We start from the raw sequence: 24,239 nt of genomic DNA, 5'->3' as shown, positions 1-24,239 counted from the left end.
TTTGGTCCAATACGGCTCTTTCAACATTTTGAGTTGCCGACCTCTGCACTAGACAGTAGAACTGGTCACCATTTTTTCACTATATGAAAAAACTAGGTACGGTATATAGGTGTGACAACAGGTCAGCAGTGTGATATTAAATCCTTCATGAACTAAGACTTAAAATTAGTTATAAAACAAGTAGTTTTGTAGATTACAGCCTTGTGTGTTTTTACACCAGGAGAAATAAGCGGACACTAATATAAACATGCCATTACTGTATAATGGGAATCCCACAATATCCACTGGCTGTCCATTATAAAGAGGCTAATCATGGAAATTGTGACTAAAAATATCAGGCACTGAGCTTATAAAAAATTTAAGGAGACAGATCAAAAAAGCTGATATAAAGAGAGTATTTCCTGCTCCCAATGGGGAATTGACCTTATCTCCCTCTTTGGTTTTCTTTTTATATCCTATAATTTAATTTAATAACTGCTTGGAAAGAAAATTTGAATGAAAATCTGAATTGAGGTAAAAAATATACAGATTTTTGTAGATGTACTGTAGCAACAGCATCCTCTACCAGAGCACACAATCAGAGTGTAGCAATAGTAATCAGAGCACACTATAAAGTGCAGCACCTCCTAATAGAGCATCATTGTATAACAACAGTAATTGGAGTGTACTATCAGAGTGTAGCAACAGTAGTTATTTGGTGGAGACTCTTCTGATGCTCAGGAACAGTTTCATTCCAAATGTAGTAGCAGAAACCATCACACTGCCCCCTACCGGTAGATCAGTTTCCGTCTTGTTTTCTGTCTCTCAGCAAATTTTTATTCTCCAGCATCTCTTCAACAAGCCTGTGCAGATTCATTTTAGGATTTGAAATTGTGTTTTATAAAATATGTATTTCATTTCCAAAATGTGTGTCTGCTCAATGTTTGATTAGAGTTTGTGCAGAGAGGAATCTAGGATGGAAGGGGAAGGGGATGGGGGGGACAGAACTTTGGCCCTGAGGCTGCAGACAGATGTGTGGTGCCCCAGCTCACGTTGAACCAGGGAGCAGGAATGAGTAGCTGCAGGCCTGGATGGTGAAGGAAGCGGGAAACACCCAGCAGTCCCTGCAAGTCTCAACTGAGAGCAGCTCTATTAACGTCAAGTTAGATAGTAGCAGCTGTCTCACACAGGAAATGAAGCAGCTTCCTCTTCAAAGGAAAGGTGAGGTGGGGGTGAGCAGGTTCTGTAGCTGCTGCAGGTTCTGAACCTGCTCGCATCACACTGGGTGATGATGTTAACCTGTTGATTCCAGTTGTCTCCTGTCTGTTCACCTGTCTGACCAACCAGCAGATATTGGTCCTGTTTTCAAAATGCAGAGAAGCTCTTTCCTGTGTGATCTCCTTGTATCTTCTCCATCCTGCTGAGACCCTGGAAACCTTGGGAATATGAGCTGCTGGGCTACCTGATCTGTCAGAACCACCGGGCAATTGAGCAAGCCCCTGGATGTTCTGATGGACCTCCTGTCCACCACATCAATAAAGTTTAACTGCAAACCAATGAAAAATGTGCATCAGTGTCTCCGGTTTTTATTATTTTTCAACACTGTTTCAACTGTAATGCTGTAAAAAGTAAAAAGCCAAATGAATTAGCTCAGCATGAAATCGAAATGTGTGCCTTAAAATATAGTTTTAACATGAATGAGGCAGAAATATTTTGGATCAAACTTCAGGAAAGACAAAGTTAACAGCAATAAAAGTGCAGATTGAACACTTTTAACTATCACTGACAGTTAAAGTTGATATCTTAAAGAAAAGCATCAGCTTTCATCAGCCCATTGAGTGACCTTTGTGAACCCGTTTCTATGGAAACGGGCTCCGTATTATGCAACATTATTGGGAAAATGTTGCCCCAATCCCACATGACCTGATGATTATAAATCCTCTTTATTGAAGTGCTCTGAACAGGCTTGTATTTTGAAAGGCTTGGGCGGTTCCGGTATCCTGCGAACGGACGGGTGTCAGAGATCCGCTGCTGAGTGGATCAGAGTGGATCAGAGTGGATCTGCGGGCGGACGGACGGAGTTGCAGCTGTGGGTCCGACGGATGTCAGCAGGTAGGAGAACATCTGAATCTGCCACAAACACCATCTAATCCAAAGGATCAGAACCAGGCGCGTGACTGCTGCCCCGTGCCCCGCGGGTCTCACCTGTGCACGTTTGATTTCACCTCAACTTCCGCTCAGGTGAAAAACAAAAATAAATCAAAGGACATTTTTAATCGATGATGAAAAAATTATTTGTGGCGGGAACTTTTGGGTGAGTGCGCGCGACTTTTAAAGCTTTTGTTATTATCATTCATATTAAATCCGCGTTTATAGAAACTCAACCGGATTAAAACAAGATATTTTCAAGTAAATAATAACATGCTGTTCACTGAAAGAAGAATTTAAATCAACAATTTCAACTTATTTTTACGAGTCAGGGCCAACAATTAATTTGTCAATAGAAGTTGTTTACAATGTTAAACCGCTTTAGTACAATCAGCTAAATTAGAATATTCATTAAAACATATATGCAAGTCTGGACTTGAAGGCTTGATTCTTCCCAACAAACTAAAACAGATTCAACTGTTTAATCAGTGCTTCTCACACAGGTTCTGTTGCTAGGAGACCTTTCAGCTCTTTGGGTCCTCCACAACGTCTCCTGGATGATGAGCTCTCCGACATGATTGTTGGGTTTTCAGTGGTTATGGGACAGATTCATTGGTGTTTCTGCCTCAGGTGTTCTGCTCACACTTGATTGAGGATGGGGTTCTGGGTCACACTGGTCCGATGTCTGCCGCTTGTCTGGCTCTTTCCACACGCTGCACATGGCCAAGGTAAGGGGGCGGGGCCAGATTCCGATGGGTTTCCAGGATTATTGGATATGTTTTTTTACAAGCATTCCTGCCTGACAGCCAAAAGCAACTATGTGGGGAAAGAAAGAAACCCTGACTAGAAGAGCTGAGAACCTACAGAGAGGACTGCAGACCTGTGACTGTTCCTCTTCTTCAGGTGTTCATGCAGGGTTTCCTCTCTGCTAACAGTTTCGAGGTCTCTGGCTCCACGTCTGATTGGCTGAGGGAGCTTTTCTGCACATCTTCAATAACATATTGAATGTCTTTTGAGCTGTTCTGTTTGGATAAAATCCGAACACAGGATTGATGACACGTACAAACACGCCTGCTTCTGTCTGCAGATAACATCCCTGAATCCTGAAATCATGACCTCACTCAAATATCGTTCAGTAAAAAAAAAACAGCTTTACTCACCAATGTTAAATCTGATCTAAGCAGAGATCAGAAAGATTTAATATAACAAATAAATAAAACTGGGAGTGTAACAGAGAGAGAGATCTTGAGGATTCCCTGGATTGATCTGAGCAATGTTACCGAGGTTGTTGGTTCGATCTCTCCGCTCTCTTTGATTTGTAGCTGATGATGATTATGTTGCCTTCCTTTCCAGTTTCGTCACCACGGCGTTTCCGTGCCAAAGTCTTAAGCCCCTCCCAGCTACAAGTGTCTTGGAAAGAGCCAAAGGGGGAGTTTGATGGCTACAGCGTGATTTATGCAGCGGCGCCAGGTGAGAGTGCCGAGCTTCCTTTTGTCTGTTGGTATCAGGATGTGGTCAGACCCCAGGTCTGGTCCCACAGGTCCTCTCACATCTGAGATGGGATCAGGTTTTCAATCATTTCAGCTGCTCGGCTGTTGGCGCCACCTGCAGCCGAGCGTCAGTTACTGACATCAAGGTTTCAAATATTTAATTGAATCAGGTTGGTCGTTGGTGGTCAGGAGGGAATAACAAGACTCACACTAAGAACAAACAAGCAACGAAAAAGGACATGAGTCAGCATAAAATTATAAAGCCTAAAATAACATCTGCTGGTCAATCCCGAATCTGTCATGACTCAACTCAAACATGTCGAGCATCTGAAATATGTAACTCTGGGGTCACTCTGGAACAACCGGGACGTTCCACTCAGGAATACATGCAAAAGCAGCAATTGCCTTTAACAGGAATAAACCTCGAGCAGAAGTAGACAGTGATTCCAGATGTTCCTCAGCGCTGATGTCACTAGTCCTTCATCTTAAGCAAAACCTTAAGGCTTCAAGTTTTGTTCACTGGTCACTGATTTTATTGAGTTTGAAGAGGAAGGAAAATAAGATGGCGTGCAGGGAATGTCCTTCAGAGTTCTGGGCAGAACATGCAGACAGAACGTTCTTTCCTCTTCTGACAGAAGAGGAAAGCATCCTGACATTTTCTCTAAAGCTTGTTGGCCTGGTTCCTGAAACAAGTCTGCACAGATCACAGCAGCTTCAAACTCCAGTCATGGCGTCGGCGCAGCCCCGGGCGAAGAAGAAGATCGTCTCCTGTGGCTCTGATGAAGATGACTTCATTTTTGTAAAGACATGAGCAACATGATGAACTGGTGCTCCAGGTCGCTGAAGTCAAAATGTCCTGTTTTGTTGAATTGTTATTATATGTTTAACCAAAACATCATCAAATCACCAGATAATGATGATGATGATGTGGTGATGATAATGTGGTGATGAGGATGTGCTGATGATGAGGATGTGGTGATGATGAGGATGTGGTGATGATGATGATGTGATGATGATGAGGATGTGGCGATGATGATGATGTGATGATGATAATGATGTGGTGATGATGATGATGATGTGGTGATGATGATAATGTGGTGATGGTGATGTGGTGATGATGATGATGTGATGATGATGATGTGGTGATGATGATGTGGTGATGATGATGATGATGATGTGGTGATGATGATGATGTGGCGATGATGAGGATGTGGTGATGATGAGGATGTGGCGATGATGATGATGTGGTGATGATGATGATGTGATGATGGTTATGATGATGATGTTGTGATGATGATGATGATGATATGGTGATGATGATGATGTGATGATGTTGTGATGATGATGATGATGTGGTGATGATGATGATGTGGCGATGATGATGATGGTTATGATGATGATGTGGTGATGATGATGTGGTAATGATGATGTGGCGATGATGAGGATGTGGCGATGATGATGATGTGGCGATGATAATGATGTGGTGGCGATGATGATGATTGTGATGAAGATGGTGGTGACCAAACACCACTCCAGGAAGAAACCAGGTTTCCTCCGAGGTCACCTGACTGTTTCTGCAGAAGCAGCAGGATCCCAACGGTTCCCACAGGACTCTGACACCACGTCGGTCTTTTCAAGAAACGATGGAAACTCGTTTCAGTCCTGGACTGTGTCTGTCTGTGTTCCAGGTGGGGATCAGATGGAGGTCCAGGTATCAAAGCAGGAAGCAAAGCTACTCATCCAGGATTTCGACCCTTCCAAAGACTACGACTTTCAGATCATCGCAGTGAGAGGAAGTGAGCAGAGCAGACCCCTGCACGCCAAACATGAAGGTAAGAGACGGGTGGAGGGGCGGAGTCACCTGAGTGCTGTTTTCAGGTACTTTCACCAAACAGATGTGAAGCTGAAGCTGAAGTCAGGTTAGCAGCTCTGAAACGATGAAGGTGAAGACTAAAGGAGTCAGACTCATTTGTTTTTCTGACTCATCTGTCCTCTGTAAATCTCAGGTACTCCACAGGTGTAACACTTCTTTCTGGCTAGTCCTCAGGCTCACATTCAGCTCATATCAACTGTTGCTGTGGCAACACGGACACTGTCACCTTTCTTCGTTGGATGTTGTTTCATTAAGTTCCCTGACCAGATCATCTGTGATCATTAATGACGCGTTCATGTCTAATTGATCCCAGCAGCTCAGCCGACTGCGGTGGAGAGGATGGAATCCCAGAGGCCTCAGGACAGCGGCGCCACTGAGGAGGACAACAGCATCCCAGCAGGTGAGAACCAGGACGGGTCTTCCAGAACTCTGGACTCAGTCTCACTTTTTAAATCTCAACCTTGGTCACAAAAAAGATCTAAACTCAGGATCCAAGCGGAGCGAGGTGGATGGATTGAGTCACATTTACCGCCGAGTTGCCTAATTTAGCTCAAAGCGAACGACACCCTAATGTGGGCGAGCGTGTTTCTCAGCTGCTTCCATCGGGAATTTCCTGGATGGAAATCAGACTCCGATCAATTAACAGTCAATGTTCTGAGAGGTGAGACAGTGGATGGAGGTCAGGATCCTCACAGGTAAAACACCTGTCTGCAAGGTTATCTGGGATTATCTGAGATTATCTGGACAACCAGTTCGGAAGATTTGAGATATTTATCTTTAAACTTCTTCATTAGAAAGAAGACCAGCAGCAAGCTGTCAGAAACCAGAGCAGACCTGGTCACCAGGAACCGAATCCTCCAGAACTGGGAATAACCAGCAAGCATAAGGAAACATCAGCAGAAATTCCTGCTGTTCTGGTTCTGTCCTGATCCCAAAGTCCTTCCTGACTTCTTTGAATGGCTCATATTGAGCTTCCAGTAAAAAAAAACAAATCTGCACCCAGTAAAATCTCAGCCCTTTAGAGGATTACCGATCTTTGATCGATTCTTCGGTCCACGTGATCTCACCGATGGATCTGTGCTTCAGAAGACATCTGGAAAAACGTCAGGTGATCTCATAGTTCTGTTAAGCTGAAGCCAGAATCCGGACCCAAAATGCAAACAGGTTCAGTCTTCCAATGTTTTCCAAGAAGGGGAGCCCAGTGTTACCATGGTGGGATCTAATGATCGGGCTCGTTAAAGATGCAGATCCAATCAACCCATAGGCAAGAAAGCACCCCGGCAGAAAGTAGATCGCCGTAGATCACTTTTGTGATGAAAGTTCCGTTCTGCCTGATCACCTCCATCTGCTCAGGAGCTTCACATTCTCAGCGCTGCTTCAGATGGGATCAAGACAAATGTTCCACCATCTTATTCTGTCTAAAGGTCTCAGAAGGACACCAGCAGGTATCTCACATACGTCCAGTAGAAGAACGTGAGGTGAACCTCAGACAGTTGACTGAACTAGAAGGTTCCTTTGTTGCTGTGTTCCCACCAGTACCTCAGGAATGAGTGTGTCCCTCCTCCCGCAGCTGCTGCAGTCATATAGTCATGAAGATCTGCCTTCATCCTTGGCTTGTACTCTGTAGGTGGTCCTGATCAGGATCCTCAGATCTGATCGATGAACCCAATCAGAATGTGATCCATTGATCCATCTTGAGGGAGATCTGGAGGAACTCATAGATTCTGATTTGCATGTTTCAGGCAAAGGCACTAAATAAGACTGAACACCCCCCCCCCCACACACACACACACACACACCAGCTCACAAAACATTCTGGAATGTTTGTGACTGACTAGTAAAGAAGACCCTCTGGCCCTTTCACCTGAACCGAACCTTCATTTTATGTCCTTGTCAACTACTTGTAGGTAGTTGCAGGACAGGTGTGTCCAGAAGGTCCCATTCTGGTGCAGATCAACTAACTGGACTGGTTATACTGGGACAGATGGGAGAAATGAACTGGTTCTACTGGAATAAGGATGATAGTGATTTAGTGAACTCAGGTGACCCTTTGACCCTCAGTTAAAATGTCAGATGGTGTTCAGAGGCATCTGACCTTTGACCCAGTGGGGATTGACCTCCTGTTGCAGTTGTTGACCTTGTGGGCCTCCAGCTGTTGGATTAACCTGACTGTCACCTCCGGGAACCTGGAAGATGTGTGTCTTTGAACTTGTCAGCTGTGCTGATTCACCTGTTCACCTGTCACATTGATCCACATGAGCAGATCTTCTCCAACAGCTGCCCCTTAAAGTGAAGTGGACTCTGTCCAGACAGACAGAACACAACTGTCATTGTTAGAACATTTCTCCTGCTGTGCTTCTGTCCACTGTAGCTGGTGTCCAGAAGCCACATGGCTCCTTCCTGGAACACATCAAAGCCAGACTCCCAGGATGTTGGAGAAGGTTCGGCTCTTCTGAGATGAAAGAGTTAAATAATTGCTTTGTTGAAGATTTGTGGGGTTTCCATCTTCCCAGAGGAGCTTCTATATATCTATGTGGTGTCAGACAACATCATTCTGAAGGAGAAACCAACTCTGCTGTGATTTATTCTCAAGCATGTTGTGACTGATCCCAGAACATGGAGGAAGCAGATCCCATAAACAGGCTTCTAATTTAGGACAGATCCTAAACACCTTCTTCTGGAAACAGCTTCATTCATCCCATTTAAACCCCAGAAAAGCTTTTATAAATCTGTCATGTGAGCTGGAGATGACATAAAGTGAAGATCATCATTAGAGGTGTCACCTGGAACACAGCCAGGGGGCGGAGCCTCAAATTCCAACGCTGTAGAGACTTGTTTACGCGATACGCTGTTACATCACGCTGTTACGATACACTGTAAATTCTGTGGGTGATGAATGAAGGCGGCTGAAGAATGCACACGCACGTGTGCAGTCATGCACGCACATGTGGGTGTGTGTGTGTGCACAGGTGTGTGCGTTTGTGTGTGTGTGTGAAAGATAAACTTAGTGTCCAAAAGATGTAATGTGTCAAACTTAGCAAAGTTACCTCGTAGCAAGAAGGTTGCGGGTCCGATTCCTGGTGTCTGTGAGGAGGTTTTGTGGAATTTTTGAATGTGAGTGTGAAAATAAAGCGTAATAATTTGTGTAAAAACATCTAAACCGAGCAGCCCCACCAACAGGAGTCCTCCAGGCCTGAACGCTTTGACTCTACGTTGTTTGTGTGTTTAGTTCCAGAAGCATTTATGTGCAGGACCGAAGCCATCGCAGATATTGTTATTCTGGTGGACGGTTCCTGGAGTATCGGACGGGTCAACTTCAGGTTGGTCAGGGCCTTCCTGGAGAGCCTGGTCAAAGCCTTCGATGTGGACTTTGATAGGACCAGGATTGGTGAGTCTGTTTCCTAGTGTGTTTGATACCAGGATAATGATGATGATGATGATGATGATGATGATGATGATGACATCACCTGTTCATCTCAGGTCTGGCTCAGTACAGCGGAGAGCCCAGAATCGAGTGGCACCTGAACACTCATGCCACCAAAGGGGCTGTGATGGACGCCGCCAAGAACTTGCCATATAAGGGAGGGAACACGCTGACAGGTAGAGAACGCCCTCAAAACCATCACATGATGTTATCGGCCAATCAGGATCCAGCTGGTGACTCCAGCCATGAGGTCAAACATAAACATGAGGCCAGAGCTGAAGATCTCAGAGCTGACATCAGATTTCAAGGATGAAAAACAGAAACAATCATTTCTAAATCATTGACCGTTGCTGCTTTATGCAAGCAGGTGGTCTGACCAGCTCTTCTTCTCAGGTTTGGCTCTGACCTTTATCCTGGAGAACAGCTTCAGACCAGAGTCCGGATCCAGACCCGGCGTTCCCAAGATAGGAATCTTGCTAACCGACGGAAAGTCGCAGGACGATGTGACTCTGCCCGCACAGAGCCTGAGGGATGCTGGGGTGGAAGTGTTTGCCATCGGTACGCACTCACCATCCAGGCCAGACAGGCGATTGGTTATTGATCGGTCATCAGCACCGTGGTTGGTGTCAACGTTTCAGTTCAGCCAATAATGGTTCCACCCTTCAGGTGTGAAGAACGCGGACGAGAAAGAGCTGAACGCCATCGCCTCATCCTCTGAAGACACTCACGTCTACAATGTCCAGGACTTTAATGTGATGGCCGACATCGTGGACCTCCTCACCAGGACCATCTGTGAGCGGATGGAGACGCTCTACAAGCACATGAAAGGTCATAATGATGTCATGTGATCAGGAAAATAAGGACCAAAAGCTGTAATTTTATATTGAATCCATCATGAAGGCTTGGCTGTTCTTCTGCTTCAGCTGCAGGTAGAGTCGACCCCGCCCCCCCACCTGCCGCTGTGTCTCCTCCCAGTGATCTGCAGGTGTCAGAGGTCACAGCTCGCAGCTTCCGTGTCACGTGGACGCAAGCGCCAGGTCAGGTGGAGAAGTACCGCGTGGTGTACTACCCTGCCAGTGGAGGACAGCCTGATGAGAAGGTGCTGATGTTTGACTGTCTTACACCTGGAGATCACCTGAGTGATTAAAACCATTGTAACACCAGTCAAATATGAGTTTGGATGCTGATCAACACACTTAAAACATCATTTAGTAATGACGCAGTTTAACAGAGATGCAACTTTCAATCCAAAAAGTCAGGTAGGTCCATTAGATTTGGATAAACGGGCCAAGTTCTGATGGTTCTGCTTTTTGTAACGGTTTTGTGAAGGTTAGTTGAATGTATTATTCACGTTGACCAAGGATCCGGGTCTGTCTGCAGGTGGTTCAGGGGACAGAAACCAGCGTGGAGCTGGACTACCTGAACTCTCTAACCGAGTACCAGGTCGCCATCTTCTCCGTGTACCGCAGCTCAGCCAGCTCAGCCCTCAGAGGGAGCGCCACCACGTGTGAGTTTTTCAGTTTCAGGACCCTGATCCCCCCATAAGGTGCTAATAAGACCCAGTAAAATGACAGAAAGGAAGTGAAACATTCCATCTCTGTGTTCCTGGCGTGCTGCAGTGGAGCTCCCAGTGGTGAAGGAGCTGGAGCTGCGGGACATCACTCACAACAACATGGTTGTTCGCTGGGAGGCAGCCGAAGGGGCTTCTGGGTACATGATCCTCTACGCCCCCCTAACGGAGGAAGACCCTGCCGATGAGAAGGAGGTGAGTGTGTGTGCATGTGTGTGTGTGTGTGCATGTGTTCCACATGGGCCTGCTCATTTTATCTTCTGTAGAAGCTGCACTTCCTCCTCTGCTTACAGACATGATGGTTCATGGTGTTGAAGGGTTATCAAAGGCTTGTGTGTGTGTGTGTGTGTGCGCGCAGGTCAAGGTGGATGGCTCAGTGAATGAGGTGGAGCTAAAGGACTTGATCCCGGCCACGGAGTATACGGTGACTGTGTACGCCATGTATGGCGAGGAGGCCAGTGACCCTGTGACCAACCAGCAGACAACACGTGAGTCTCGACTCTTGATGTCCTGCGGCATTGTTGCTAGGCGACCAGCACAGCTTTACATGCTCGTTTGCGTGTTGATCGACATCGGTGCCCATGAGCAGTGTGAGCCTCCGTGGCGGTGGGCGTGTCCTCTGTCAACGGGCGGGAGCAGCCCCAGAGAAAGACCTGAGTATCCGTGCAGAAGATCGTCAGGAGAACCTGACTCTGCTGAAACTATGATTTGGTTGTGGACTCGTACTGACGTGGTCCTCATCTCCCCACCTCAGTTCCTCTGAGTCCAGCGGTGGATCTACGCCTTTCTGATGTGACCCACAACTCTGCACGGATCACCTGGAACTCCAACTCCAACGCCGTTAACGGCTTCCGCATCATGTATGTGAAGGCGGACGGTGTCCAGACCAACGAGGTGAGACCCAGAGGCAGTGAGCGCAAACAGGAAGTAGCTCGTACCTCACTTCCTTTAATGAACTCCAGCCACATTCTTGTGAAAAGTGAGAGGTGTCGGCTGTGTGAGCAGGTGGACGTTGGCCGTGTGACCAGCTGGCTGCTGAGGAACCTGACGTCTCTGACGGAGTACACAGTCGGAGTGTTTGCCCTGTATGATGAGGGACGGGCGGAGGCCGTGAGCGACAGCTTCCTCACAAGTACGACTTTCTCACCTTTATCTAAAATGCCCTTCAGGTGACCTTGTTGGCAGCGTTATACTGTTTCAACGCGCTGCCTGTCTCACTGTCCTCTGCTGCTCTGTCTGTCTCACTTTATCCTCAACCACTGCACACAGAGAACGTTCCAGAACCGCTGGACTTCAGGAGCAGTGACGTCACCACAGATAGCTTCAGGGTGTCCTGGGAACACCCAGCCAGCGACGTGGTGCTGTACCGACTCATCTGGTCGCCCACAGACGGAGGAGACCCCGAGGATGTGTGTGGTTTTTCTTCATCTGGAGCATTTTGAAGGAACTGGCTGAGAAACGTGTCCGTTTGTCTGCTCTCCTTCAGGTTCTGGTGGACAGAAACATCAACACCTATGTCATCAAAGGACTCAGCCCCGGTTCTGAATACGAGGTTCTTCTCGCTGCCATGTACAATAATGAGGTGGAGAGCGATGAGGTCACCCTGGTAGAATCCACAGGTAAATACACCTGACTGGACTTTTTATGGGCTCTTTCATCATCAACTAGCTGGTTCACTTTTCTGTTTCATTTGTAGTCACGTTTACAACAACTATTGCTACGACAACCACCAGCACAGAAGGTACGGGCCTCTGCAGTCGTGGAGAACTAATAATATTGATTGGCTGATCAGAGATCAGATCAGCAGCGTCTTCAACACGAGCGTCAGACGCGTGTTTCTCTGCTCCTGCAGCTCCTCGGTTCGCTGTGAGGAACATCAGGATCGATGAGAAGACCACGTTCAGCATGCGTGTGTCCTGGCAGCCCGTCGACATCACAAATGTTCAACATTATCGACTCAGCTACAGCAGCGATGGAGGGGAAGAGGAGACGGTAAGAGGACGGGGGGGACATTAAAAGGGCCCAGATGATCCCCGCTGGATGTCCTGAAGCCGCTCTGCTCTCTTCTGTCCCACTTCTTCTCATCAAACTTTCCCTGAATACACTCCTGACCTTCCTCATTCTCCACCAAGTCTCCTTGTCTTCCTCCCTTCCTCCCTACCTCCCTTCCTACCTGTCTCCCTGATCACCTGATCTTCTGATGTTTGAATGATGATGGCTGTGTTGTTCCCCGCCTGTTGATCTTCAGCCAACGATGTTTGTTCCCTCAGAGGGTTCTTCCTGTTGGCCAGAACAGCCTGATTCTGCAGCCTCTGCTGGCAGACACAGACTACAGAATCCACGTCACACCAGTGTATCACCATGGAGACGGGCCAACAACCACGCAAATCGACCGAACACGTAAGACGTTCTGTATTTTTTACCCTGTGTTTTTTGCTCTTGTTCTTTATAAGGTTCCACTCAGATTTTAATTAGATTTCAGTCATCTGGGATGAAACACGAGGCGAGATCTCCATCAACATTCAGGGGGAACATTCCAGAAACAGATCAATTAAATCACTATTGGGTTCAACCTGACCTTTGACCTTTCGCACGATAAGCTGTACGTTCTTCTTGGGAGCCTTTAAATCCTAAAAGAGGCTGGACGGAGAAAGAACTTTGGGTTTTCCATCAATGTTCCTGACACACACGTTCTCTCACCACGTGCTTCCGTGTCCTGCAGTTCCTCTGTCGGCTCCACAGAACCTGCAAGTATCTGAGGAATGGTACAACCGCTTCAGGATCAGCTGGGATGCGCCGCCGTCCCCGGCAGTGGGCTACAGGGTCATTTACCAGCCATTGTCTGGTGTGTGTCACACACACACACACACACACACACACACACACACTAAACGTCCATATTGCTCCACCTTTATGACCCTCCTGCTCCCTGTAGTCTTCCAGCTGCTGGTCACCATGGTAACAGCAGATGCTCACACACAGCTGCAGAAAGTGTGTTTACGTAGCCGTTGATCCACGTCAGACAGGAAATGACATCAAAATGGAGTCACACTTTCTTTCTGCATGTCACGCTGACGCGTTCCGTCCCTGACTCCCATCCGGTGCCCTCTGCAGCTCCGGGGCCGGCCCTGGAGACTTTCGTGGGGGAGGGCGTGAGCTCCATGCTGCTGGTCAACGTGCTGAGCGGGACAGAGTACAGCGTCAAGGTCATCGCCTCGTACAGCACCGGGCCCAGCGAGCCGCTGTCGGGCAGGGCCAAGACCCGTGAGTCCAACCTTCAGACGCGTTTCCTCTGTTCCTCGGCGGCAGCGCGTTTTGAGGGTTGATTCTTTTCTTCATCCAGTGTTTCTGGGGGTGAGCAACCTGACGCCGTACCAGGTGAGGATGACCAGCCTGTGCGCCCAGTGGCAGCCTCAGCGCCACGCCAGCACCTACAGGCTGCTGGTCGAGTCCCTGCTGAGTGAGTGTAAACCTGCTGAACACCAGACTTCAGCTCTGAGCTCCTCCACACGTTCCTGATGGGGAACTCACTCACTCACTCACTCACTCACTCACTCACTCACTCACTCACTCACTCACTCACTCACTCTGTTTCTCCTGCAGATGGTCAGAAGCAGGAGCGGAGGCTGAGCGGAGGGACCAGCCGACACTGCTTCACCAACCTGACGCCCAACACGCGCTACAAGATCAGCGTTTACGCTCAGCTGCAGGACGGCTTCGAGGGACCCGCCGTCACCGCCACCGAGAAAACACGTGAGTTCACGCTTCAAAGGACCACATCGGGATCGCAGGCAGCCTCAAACTGGATCTAGTTCATCGCTTCTTTTTTTTTTAGCGTGTAAAAGGATCATTTAGCCCCGCCCCCACCCTGGAGGCTTCAGTTGTTGGGATAAAACATTTGAATCAGATTTGCAGGAACAAAGGTGACATCAGCTCTTTAAATAACTGAGTCAAGAAGGTCCTCATGTTAGCTGTGACAAACGATGGAGCCAAGCTGTCTGGTGGCAATATGAAAGCAAGGAGACGATCAAAAAGAGCTTTGATCTCTGCACCATCGTGTCTCTGCCTCTGCTGCTGTTCAGCTGGTCGCAGTCTGAAATATTTACAGCCTCTGTGGGGACCACAACATGTATGTCCATGCTAGCGTTTCTGTAATTGTCACCTGTCTTACTGTCACCTCACTCAACACTCACCTGTATTTGGACCGTGGATCAAAGACAGAGATGTGATTGGCCGCTCGGTTTCCTTTCATTGGTTGTTTTTATTTGGTTTTAAATCTGAAGAGATTCTCCATGTTCCCATCATAAAGTGATGGATTCTGTCATCAGACTCAAATTAGACAGGTGCTCAGATCACAGATGTGTTTCACCTGTTTCACTTAATTTGAGGCTCCTGCGGCGCACCGACCGTTTTACGACTGCTGAGCTCGTGATTGCAGGTTTTCACTCCATGATGCCTTTGGTGGATTCTCTCTTCCCAGTGCCTGTGCCGACGCCGCCCCCCACCAGACCCCCGACCACCACGCCGGCGCCCACCAGCCCCGCCCCCAAAGAGGGTGACTCACGTCTCTTCTTGAGTTTTCAGTGATTTTCACTCTTTGTTTTTACATAATTTGATATTTGTTGGTTTGTGTCATTTGCAGGCTGTGATAAAGGCAGTCAGACAGACAGGCTGGCAGTCAGACAGGCAGGTTATCAGACAGCCAGAGGCAGACAGACAGACAGGCAGGCAGACTGGCACCTCCATGACCCCCACTAATCCAGAAGAGAGTTTATGAGTTTCAGGAAGCAGCATGTACAGGACATGTGTCCACACGTCCTGAGAATGTTCTTCATGTTCCCCTCAGACTGAACAAAGACCCTCGTTTAGGCTGTTTGCTCAGACAGGAGTGTTTCAGGAGTAACGGAGGGATGTGGGAATGGAAGGAGGGAGTTTGGGTTTCTCTCTTACTGTCTCTCTTCCTCTTCCTCTTCCTGTCCAGTGTGTAAGGCAGCCAGAGCCGACCTGGTCTTCCTGGTGGACGGCTCCTGGAGTATCGGTGATGATAACTTCCTGAAGATCATCCGCTTCCTGTCCAGCACTGTGGGGGCTCTGGACCAGATTGGGCCAGACGGCACACAGGTACCAGGGGGGTGACGGCCTCCAAGGGTTAGGGTTCTGGGCGGATCTTCTCTAACCTCATTGTTAACGCCTCTCTGATCATATGTGACTTGAATACAGACGTTTGATTTTTTTTTAAAAAACAACACAAATTTGACCTCTGAACTTTGTCTGTGACACGCGTCTGTGTCATGTGACAGGTGGCGATCGTCCAGTTCAGTGACGACCCCCGAACAGAGTTCAAGCTCAACTCCTACAGCGACAAAGAGCGTCTCCTGGAGGCCGTCAGCAGCATCTCCTACAAGGGAGGAAACACCAAAACAGGTCTCTCACGCACACAGATGGTTCGGCAGCCAGAACCTTGTAAATGAGCTGAATGTGTCTTGCAAACACAAAACTGCGCCACCAAGTGGCGTGGAGGCCGAATTACAAGGCACTCGTGAAGCAAATCAACCAACAAAAGTCAACTATTCCACCGTTTGGTTGGAACTTGTAGATTTTTGTTTCACACTTATTTTCTAAACATGCACTATTTTGTAAATGATGTTTTACGTTCAGGTTATTTCCATGAGTTTACCAGCGTAGTTTTCAGATGAGGATTCACGTGGCAGCTCATTGGTTGATCAGTTCCCGTGCGATCAATATTCAGCCTGCTGCTGATCCACCGAGGAGGCTGTGATGCTAGCAGATCAGTTCACCAGGATCCACCTCAACATGATGGGATGGGTTGAGCTTTTCCTCTGTCCAATCAGGTCGGGCCATCCAGCACGTGAAGGACAACATCTTCACAGAGGAGGGCGGGGTCAGGAAAGGTGTCCCCAAAGTTCTGCTGGTGCTGACGGACGGCCGATCTCAGGATGATGTCAACAAGGTTTCCAAGGAGATGCAGAGAGAAGGTCAGAGTTCAGGCTTCCTGCTGGATGTTTCAGGACTGTGGAGGCCAGAGTTTGAATTCCCGTTAGCTTCTGACCTTTGTGATTCTAATGCGTCTGTGGACTATATCAGCAGTGGACAGACGGACAGACGTTGCACTCTGACTCCGGCTGTTGGATCTTATTTCCTGGTGTCTCCTACCTTAAAGGCTACATCGTGTTCGCCATCGGTTTCGCCGACGCTGATTACGGCGAGCTGGTGAGCATCGCCAGCAAACCCAGTACCAGACACGTCTTCTTCGTGGACCACCTGGACGCCTTCAAAGAGATTGAGGAGGAGCTGGTGACTTTTGTGTGCGAGGCTGCTACGGCCAGTGAGTAACCACGGTTACAAGAAGGCAGGATGTGTCATGTGACTGCTGACTTGAGGATGTGTGTTTGTTTCAGCGTGTCCGTCGGGGGTAATGGGCGACAGCGCCACTCCAGGTAACAGGTCCAACTTTAACCCTCCAGATTTGATCAGTTAAAAATGATAGAGATTTTTTTTTTCCCCGACGATGACGAGATGAGAACCGGCGTGCCGAGCCGAGCCGAGCCGGCGGCGTTCTGAGCGTAAAGAGGATCTGACGTTGACGTTCGGTGTCTCCAGGTTTCAGAATGATGGAGCTGTTCGGTCTGGAGGAGAGTCGCTACAGCAGCGTCTCTGGTGTCTCCATGGTACCTGGAACCTTCAACAGCTTCCCCTGTTTCCACCTGCAGGCTGACGCCTTCCTGGCTCAGCCCACGAGGTACATCTGTCGGTTACCACCGTCACACACACCTCACCAGACCTCTGACCTGGGTCCGTCTGGGTTTGCAGGTTCATCCACCCTGAAGGGTTACCCTCAGACTACACCATCACGCTGCTCTTCAGGCTTCTGCCTGACACCCCAGAGGAACCCTTCGCCCTCTGGGAAGTCCTCGACAAGAACCAGGAGCCGCTGGTGGGAGTCATCGTGGACAGTGAGTTCCCTCAAACCCACCAGCAGTGAGAATCCGATCTGTTGAACTCACTGCTGACGTTCTCCAGACGGAGGGAAAACTCTGACCTTCTTCAACAACGACTACAAGGGAGAGTTCCAGACCGTCACCTTCGAAGGACCCGAAATCCAGAAGCTGTTCTACGGCAGCTTCCACAAGGTCACATGACCGAGTGCTCCACCTGTTCAGATCCGTTCACACATGCTAATGTTGCTGACGTCGCTCTGGATGGAACTCTGGTTTTCAGCTCCACATCGCCATCAGCAAAACGAGCGCCAAAGTGGTGATCGACTGCAGGATGGTGGCGGAGAAAAGCATCAACGCAGCGGGGAACATCAGCAGGGACGGGGTGGTGGTTCTGGGCAGGATGGTCCGTTCCAGAGGGAATAAAGACAACTCTGCCCCGGTGAGGACGAGCGGACGCCAAATCCAACCGGTCTCGGCTCCCCGGGGTTTCACCTTCATGTTTGTCTTCTTCAGTTCCAGCTCCAGATCTTCGATATCGCCTGCAGCACTTTGTGGGCCAGCAGAGACAAATGCTGCGAACTTCCTGGACTGGTGAGGTCCCAGTCTGCTCACAGTGGGGGGTCACCGTCACAGTGGGGGGTCACCGTCACAGTGGGGGGTCACCGTCACAGTGGGGGGTCACCCTCAGCTCTCCCTGTTTTCTTCCCCAGAGGAAGGAGGCCGACTGTCCAGCCATGCCCAAAGCCTGCACCTGCACCCAGGACAGCAAAGGTGCCCCCGGCCCCCCCGGACCACCAGTGAGCCGTCCACAAACACAGTCGCACTCACAGATGTAGCAGATGTCATGTGACTGCGCAGTCACATGACATCTGCTTTGATTTGTTAGAACTATCTCTGATGTAGCTACAAGCCAAATGACTGATCTTTAAGTTATGTACACACTTAATTACTGACTGTTTGATCTTTATAATCAAGAGCAAAGCCGCTAACATCCATATTAACTCTGAACTCGTGCTTCAGAACTATTTACTTACAGCTTTTATCTCTGTTATCTTCTATTTTTATCATGTAGAGCCTTCTTGAGTGCAACAAAGGTGCTAATAAATAAACTGTATTATTCTTATTACTGACTGGGTCAACCAGCCAGACGGACCCAGAGTCTAGATGACCTCTGACCTTGGGCTCAGTCCTGAAGCCTGTTGTACTTGTTTATGGATCAAATTAGCAATTAGCTGTTGTTATTTGTGTCTAACAGGGCGGTCCAGGGATCAGAGGAGCCAGAGGAGACCGTGGAGAGCCCGGTCCAGTCGTAAGTTATGTTGCAGCATGCTAACGAGCTAACGTCATCAGGGTCAACAGCTGATTCTGCAGCAGAACCACGTTTCAAACTTATTTATCGTTAAAGTAAATCAGAAAAACAACAGGTGACGAGTTTCATATGACTGAAATGAGCTTTAATGAGCCGAAAGAACAAGTATGTTTAAGATTATTGAGGAATCCCCCCCCCTCTCTCAAGGGTCCAGCTGGTCCAGTAGGTGAAACTGGTGTTCCAGGACCTCAAGGACCTCAAGGCCCCCAAGGCCCGAGTGGTCGCTCCATCATGGGCCCAGCAGTATGACTAATCAATATTCAACCTATTGATCACATTCAGGTGAGAAGACAACAGAATGAAATGATTAATTATTAATAATAATCTTCAGGGAAGTCCAGGAGAGCGAGGACAGAAGGGTGAGCCAGGACAGCAGGGCGCACAGGTGAACAGAACTGTATTTACTGTATTTATTTAGTAATAAATGTTTAGTTGAGAAGGTTTTAATAGTCTGACGTGTCGTTGCTTCAGGGGGTTCCAGGTCGAGCTGGAGCTGCCGGCAGAGACGGACCTCCAGGACCCCGAGTGAGAAGCTGAATTAGCTTGAATTAGCCTGGATTCCACCGTGCTGCTGCCTGGTTGATGGACTCTTTGTGTGTTTTTCCCTCAACAGGGTCTGTCAGGCAAAGACGGCCCCCAAGGCAGACCAGGTCCATCCGGAACCATCGTGAGTTTGTATGATCGAGGATCACGATCAGGCAGTAAAAGCTGCCGTCATTGATCACTGATTTGTTCTTCATGTGGGTAAAAATTAAACGGGAGGAGCCTGAGTGGCGCCCCCTGTTGGAGGGTTGCAGACCAGGATTATGAGCTGAACCTGATGGATTCTCTGTTTCCTGACACTAAATGTTTTCATCAGTAGCTTCACCCCCCTCATCTGTCTGTCTGTCTATCATCAGGGGACTCCAGGAGCACCAGGGGCCCAAGGTAACACGGGCCCCACTGGCAAACAGGGAGAGCTGGGTCCTCCGGTGAGTAAGGCCCAGAGGTCACCACAGTGGTCACTGGTCTGAAGGTGCAGCAGGAAGTGATGTCAGTTGGAGTCTGAGTTACTCCCGAGCTCAGAAGATGCAGGACAAGTGTGTGTTTTTGTGTCAGTCCCATGTTTATGTTCACATCCTTTCTGTCCTCAGGGTCTACCAGGAGGTAAAGGAGAGAAGGGTGAACGGGTGAGTTCTTAGCACCTGGACTATCTTCTGTGTGGCTTCAGGTTGGTCAGAAATATTAATGATGGACCTCTGTGGGGGGTCTTCAGGGTGATGTCCAGTCCACGGCGTCGGTCCAGGCCATCGCCCGGCAGGTGTGTGAGCAGCTCATCCAGAGTGAGTAACCGTTCCACGTCTGTAGCACAGTAGCACGGCGATCAGATGGAGGTTGTGATTCAGGTGTTGATGATGGTTCTTCCTCGTATCAGGTCACATGGCTCGCTACAGCGCCGTCCTGAACCACGTTCCCAGTCCACCAGTGTCCATCCGAACTGTGCCAGGACCACCGGGAGAGCCTGGCAGGCCTGGATCTCCAGGGACCCAAGGAGAACAGGGACCACCTGGAAGACCTGGCTTTCCTGGCCAGAATGGACAGAATGGTCAACCGGGAGAACGAGGCACACCCGGAGAAAAGGGTGAAAAGGGATCTCAGGGTGTTGGACTCCAAGGCCCCAGAGGACCATCAGGACCACCTGGTAAGAAAAAAACATCCAGTTCAGAGCTCATAAACCAGACTCTACAAGATCCTTTGCCCCCTTAGGTGTTCCAGGGCAGGGAAGACCCGGCAGCCAAGGTCCTTCAGGCCGACCTGGGAATCCAGGACCCCCCGGACGACCCGGAGTTCCTGGACCTGTTGGCTCTTCTGGACCTCCCGGCTATTGCGATCCAAACTCGTGTGTGGGCTACAATGTTGGAGGTACATAAGGTCCCCCTGAGGATGCTAACACATTTCCTCGGGAAGGTACAAAAATGCCCCCATTAAATGTGATGAAAATGACCCACTTACATAAAAATGGGGCAGTTTTCCAACCGCCTACCCCATAAAAAGAATAACCTTTGACCCAGCAACAGATCGGGACGGGGTCAATGGTTTTCATTATCTGAACAAGGAAAAAGCTAACGTGGCTTTTTAAACTTTTGGTCAACATTACCAGTTGATCAGAGTAGTGTTTGAATGTGTTTCTGAACTCCAGAAACTCCAGAACTGGAGTTCTGATTTGCATTCGTCTCTGCTCTTGATGACTGAGGATTCTCTCTGGTTGTTGAGGGAACTTTGTTCTTCTCTCTGGTATCTCTGCTGGATCTTCACCCAAACCTTCTAATGCACGAAACAGGAAGATATTTACATGAAAGTGCAAATACTGCCTAAATATGCATGGGGTTAAGGGTTAGGAGTAGGGGTAGGGTTTGGCTTAGTGGTAAGGTTAAGAATAGGGTTTGGGTTAGTGATAGGGGTAGGGTTAGTGATAGGGGTAGGGTTTGGGTTAGTGATAGGGGTAGGGTTTGGGTTAGTGGTAGGGGTAGGGTTTGGGTTAGTGGTAGGGGTAGGGTTTGGGTTAGTGATAGGGGTAGGGTTAGTGATAGGGGTAGGGTTAGGGTTAGTGATTGGGGTAAGGTTAGTGATAGGGTTTGGGTTAGTGATAGGGGTAGGGTTAGTGATAGGGGTAGGGTTTGGGTTAGTGATAGGGGTAGGGGTAGGGTTTGGGTTAGTGGTAGGGGTAGGGTTTGGGTTAGTGATAGGGTTAGGGTTAGTGATTGGGGTAAGGTTAGTGATAGGGTTTGGGTTAGTGATAGGGGTAGGGTTAGTGATAGGGGTAGGGTTTGGGTTAGTGATAGGGGTAGGGTTTGGGTTAGTGGTAGGGGTAGGGTTTGGGTTAGTGATAGGGGTAGGGTTAGGGTTAGTGATTGGGGTAAGGTTAGTGATAGGGTTTGGGTTAGTGATAGGAGTAGTGTTAGTGATAGGGGTAGGGTTAGGTGTTAGTGATAGGGGGTAGGGTTAGTGATAGGCGTAGGGTAAGGGTTGGGGGTTAGTGATGGGGTAGTGTTAGTGATAGGGTTAGGGTTAGTGATGGGGTAGTGTTAGTGATAGGGGTACTGTTAGTGATAGGGGTAGGGTTAGTGATGGGGTAGTGTTAGTGATTAGGGGTAAGGGTTAGGGGTAGGGTTAGTGATAGGGGTAAGGGTTAGGGTTAGCAGTAGGGGTAGGGTTAGGACAACTGGACAACAAAGGCTCATGAATCTTTTTATTGTTGGAATGTTTCCAAACTGCTCCATGCTCCAGGGTTCTGTGTGTGTTGATGTTACAGGTTACCACAGCATGTTGGTCATATGGTTCTTTAATTCTTTTACTTCATTTGTTCACCTCCAACCGGTATTTCACTGATTCACTTGTCCACGTCTGGAGGAGGGTGAGGGTCAAGCACCTTTGGTTGGGAACAGGTGGGATTATACCTGACCTTTGTGGCACCCTCCTTCCTTTCACTGCTGACCTTTTTCCTGTCTGGTTTACCCAATCACACGTCCAACCAACCCTTGCTGCCTGTGGTGGTGGAGGTGGTGGTCAGCCATCTTTGTTTTGGGTGGTCACTGATTCTGTGCCTCTCTGACTGGCGTGCTGCTTTGGTTCTTCCTGCCGCTTGGTTTGGCTACACAGAGGATGTCACTGATGGCGGCGCTGTCCCCCCAGTCCAATTGCCGGCCAACATCTTCCCGAACTACGGCGAGGTGGAGGAGGATGACCCGTACCGATACTATCAGCCCAACTACCCAGCACCTCGTCCCGTGGCACCCGATGACCCTGCACTGTCCCCAGACGATACTGATGCCTATCGTGGTGTACGCAGTGTGGAGGGGGCGCGTGGAGGCTGATTCCATAGTCCTCTGCAGCCACAGGCTCATCAATAAATGCCTGACGTACAGACCGTAGCTGCGCAGCTAAATCGTGTTTTTATTAAGCCCCGCCCCTCAGAGAAGCACCATGATTATTTTAAAGAATCAGCAAAGATTCCGTCATTTAGTCTCAAATCCTTTTTTTGAATTTCTGCATTTCCACCAAAGAGGCGGGGCTTAGGTTGGCTCCCAGAAGGTGAGTTAGGGTGTCACTGCTCCCAGTTCTTCCAAACTGGATCAGAAGCACTTCCTGTTTGAAGATTTTATTAAATTCCATCATGGAAACGTCGCCCGGAGTCAAAATTCCAGCTTGGTTTCCTTTTTTGTTATTTATGCACAGTTCTGCATGTTTTTGTGTATTTTTCATGTATCCGTTTATTCAGTTATTTAACCTGCTTTTCTCAGTAAATTTTGTTTTCCAGACTGAAAATGATGAATTTTTCTGTTGTTTGATGGTGACGTTTGTCACCCGCTCCAGTACAGAAACGCATTGATTTGTTATTGATCGGCTGTGAGTCACCTGTGGACGTCCATGTTCTCCTCACTGTTTTCTACACTCCTGAACTAAAAAGATGATTGAAAGTGTAATTTATTTTTTACTGATTTCTAAGAACAATAAATGCGAACACACCTGTTGTCATTGTTTTGTGTGTAATGTGTCCAGTCTTACTGGTTGGACTGGGACAGACTGGGAACCAGCAGCTCATTCTGGACCTCCTGACAGACAGTTTTAGGGTGAGAGGATTAATGACCGGTTACTCTGGAATACTGACGGTCTGGGTGAAAACCAGCCAGACATCTGAAAACACACCCCGTTTACCCCCTCATCTTCCTGTCACCTTTGACCGAACTTTTAAAAAGTCTCCCTAAAATACTCACAAACTCCATAAATCCAGTAATGTCCTAAAGGTGGGACAGTGGGGCAGCAGGCAGCCACAGCCAGGACCTCACTCACAATGTAGTCTTCCTCAAACTGTCAGTTCCATCAACGTTGCATTTGAGTTCATGACTTTCGTTCGTGTTTCATAAAGGCTTTAGAGATAAACAGACTAGTGTAGTACCGCCTGTGCACCACCAGGGAGAGACAAAGACTGTTCTCTCTTCTGATTGAGCCTTAATCCGGTTCACACGTGCGCTGAAATCTAGATTTAATGCTGACACTTAACAAACTCACTGGGGTGTGTGTGTGTGTTTGTGTGTCATGCAAGGAGACCAAATGAATTTATTTATCTTGTTACTTGTCTTGACCTTTGCCCTTCACCATCATCTCTGGAGGCATCACCAGCTCATCTGGGGGTTGAACCAGTAGAACCAGTGTGATGATGTTCTCTGGGACAGAGAGGATAGGTGCACTGGTTATACTGGGACCTTACTCCTGGTATAAGAGTGGTTCTGGTACCAGTAAGGATCACTGCAACAGTGGAAAAGAAAAGCATCAAGTTCAGGTCCTCTTTGTGTGAATAAGGAAAGAGGATGTAACTGAAATAACTGGACTAACTGGAATGTTAAATGGTAGCATAAACAAAAGAAAAGTGAAGGAGGGTAAATCTAA

General features: G+C 48.3%; 1 protein-coding gene across 4 annotated transcripts; it reads left to right on the top strand.

Annotated features, from left to right (window-relative positions):
- The first annotated feature begins 1,980 nt into the window (after nucleotides 1–1,980).
- On the top strand, nucleotides 1,981–23,323 carry LOC101076089 (collagen alpha-1(XIV) chain-like). 4 transcript variants are annotated; one of them, XM_011618896.2, is made up of 47 exons: nucleotides 1,981–2,091; nucleotides 2,758–2,855; nucleotides 3,481–3,597; nucleotides 5,306–5,449; nucleotides 5,807–5,890; nucleotides 8,720–8,878; nucleotides 8,971–9,090; nucleotides 9,308–9,472; nucleotides 9,581–9,742; nucleotides 9,838–10,013; nucleotides 10,295–10,421; nucleotides 10,534–10,679; nucleotides 10,843–10,972; nucleotides 11,239–11,378; nucleotides 11,490–11,616; nucleotides 11,754–11,893; nucleotides 11,971–12,103; nucleotides 12,181–12,225; nucleotides 12,337–12,476; nucleotides 12,755–12,884; nucleotides 13,207–13,329; nucleotides 13,599–13,748; nucleotides 13,828–13,944; nucleotides 14,088–14,237; nucleotides 14,965–15,039; nucleotides 15,466–15,605; nucleotides 15,785–15,908; nucleotides 16,337–16,480; nucleotides 16,666–16,830; nucleotides 16,904–16,942; nucleotides 17,106–17,244; nucleotides 17,316–17,458; nucleotides 17,526–17,635; nucleotides 17,724–17,882; nucleotides 17,957–18,034; nucleotides 18,154–18,240; nucleotides 18,699–18,752; nucleotides 18,960–19,055; nucleotides 19,144–19,197; nucleotides 19,284–19,337; nucleotides 19,426–19,479; nucleotides 19,712–19,783; nucleotides 19,946–19,981; nucleotides 20,068–20,134; nucleotides 20,227–20,493; nucleotides 20,559–20,714; nucleotides 22,452–23,323. In XM_011618896.2, exons 2-47 carry the CDS (start codon nucleotides 2,783–2,785, stop codon nucleotides 22,664–22,666), a joined length of 5,526 nt encoding a protein of 1,841 aa, XP_011617198.2. In that variant the 5' UTR covers nucleotides 1,981–2,091; nucleotides 2,758–2,782; the 3' UTR covers nucleotides 22,667–23,323. The 4 variants fall into 4 exon arrangements, with proteins under 4 accessions (XP_011617198.2, XP_011617199.2, XP_011617196.2 ...); XM_011618897.2 differs by having other exon boundaries at nucleotides 5,804–5,890; nucleotides 22,485–23,323; XM_011618894.2 differs by having other exon boundaries at nucleotides 5,804–5,890.
- Nucleotides 23,324–24,239: the final 916 nt, after the last annotated feature.

The sequence above is a fragment of the Takifugu rubripes genome, chromosome 12 (genome assembly GCF_901000725.2).
Source record: "Takifugu rubripes chromosome 12, fTakRub1.2, whole genome shotgun sequence".
NCBI lineage: Eukaryota > Metazoa > Chordata > Actinopteri > Tetraodontiformes > Tetraodontidae > Takifugu > Takifugu rubripes.
Note: the sequence above shows the minus strand (reverse complement) of the source record. Positions and strands in the feature narration are given on the sequence as shown.

Excerpts from the sequence above, each read along its gene's own strand:
- LOC101076089 (XM_011618894.2), top strand. The coding sequence starts at position 2,783 with ATGGGGTTCTGGGTCACACTGGTCCGATGTCTGCCGCTTGTCTGGCTC. Across the intron at positions 11,617-11,753 it reads GAGCGACAGCTTCCTCACAA|AGAACGTTCCAGAACCGCTG; the intron begins GTACGACTTTCT and ends CACTGCACACAG. Across the intron at positions 16,831-16,903 it reads GTGCGAGGCTGCTACGGCCA|CGTGTCCGTCGGGGGTAATG; the intron begins GTGAGTAACCAC and ends TGTTTGTTTCAG.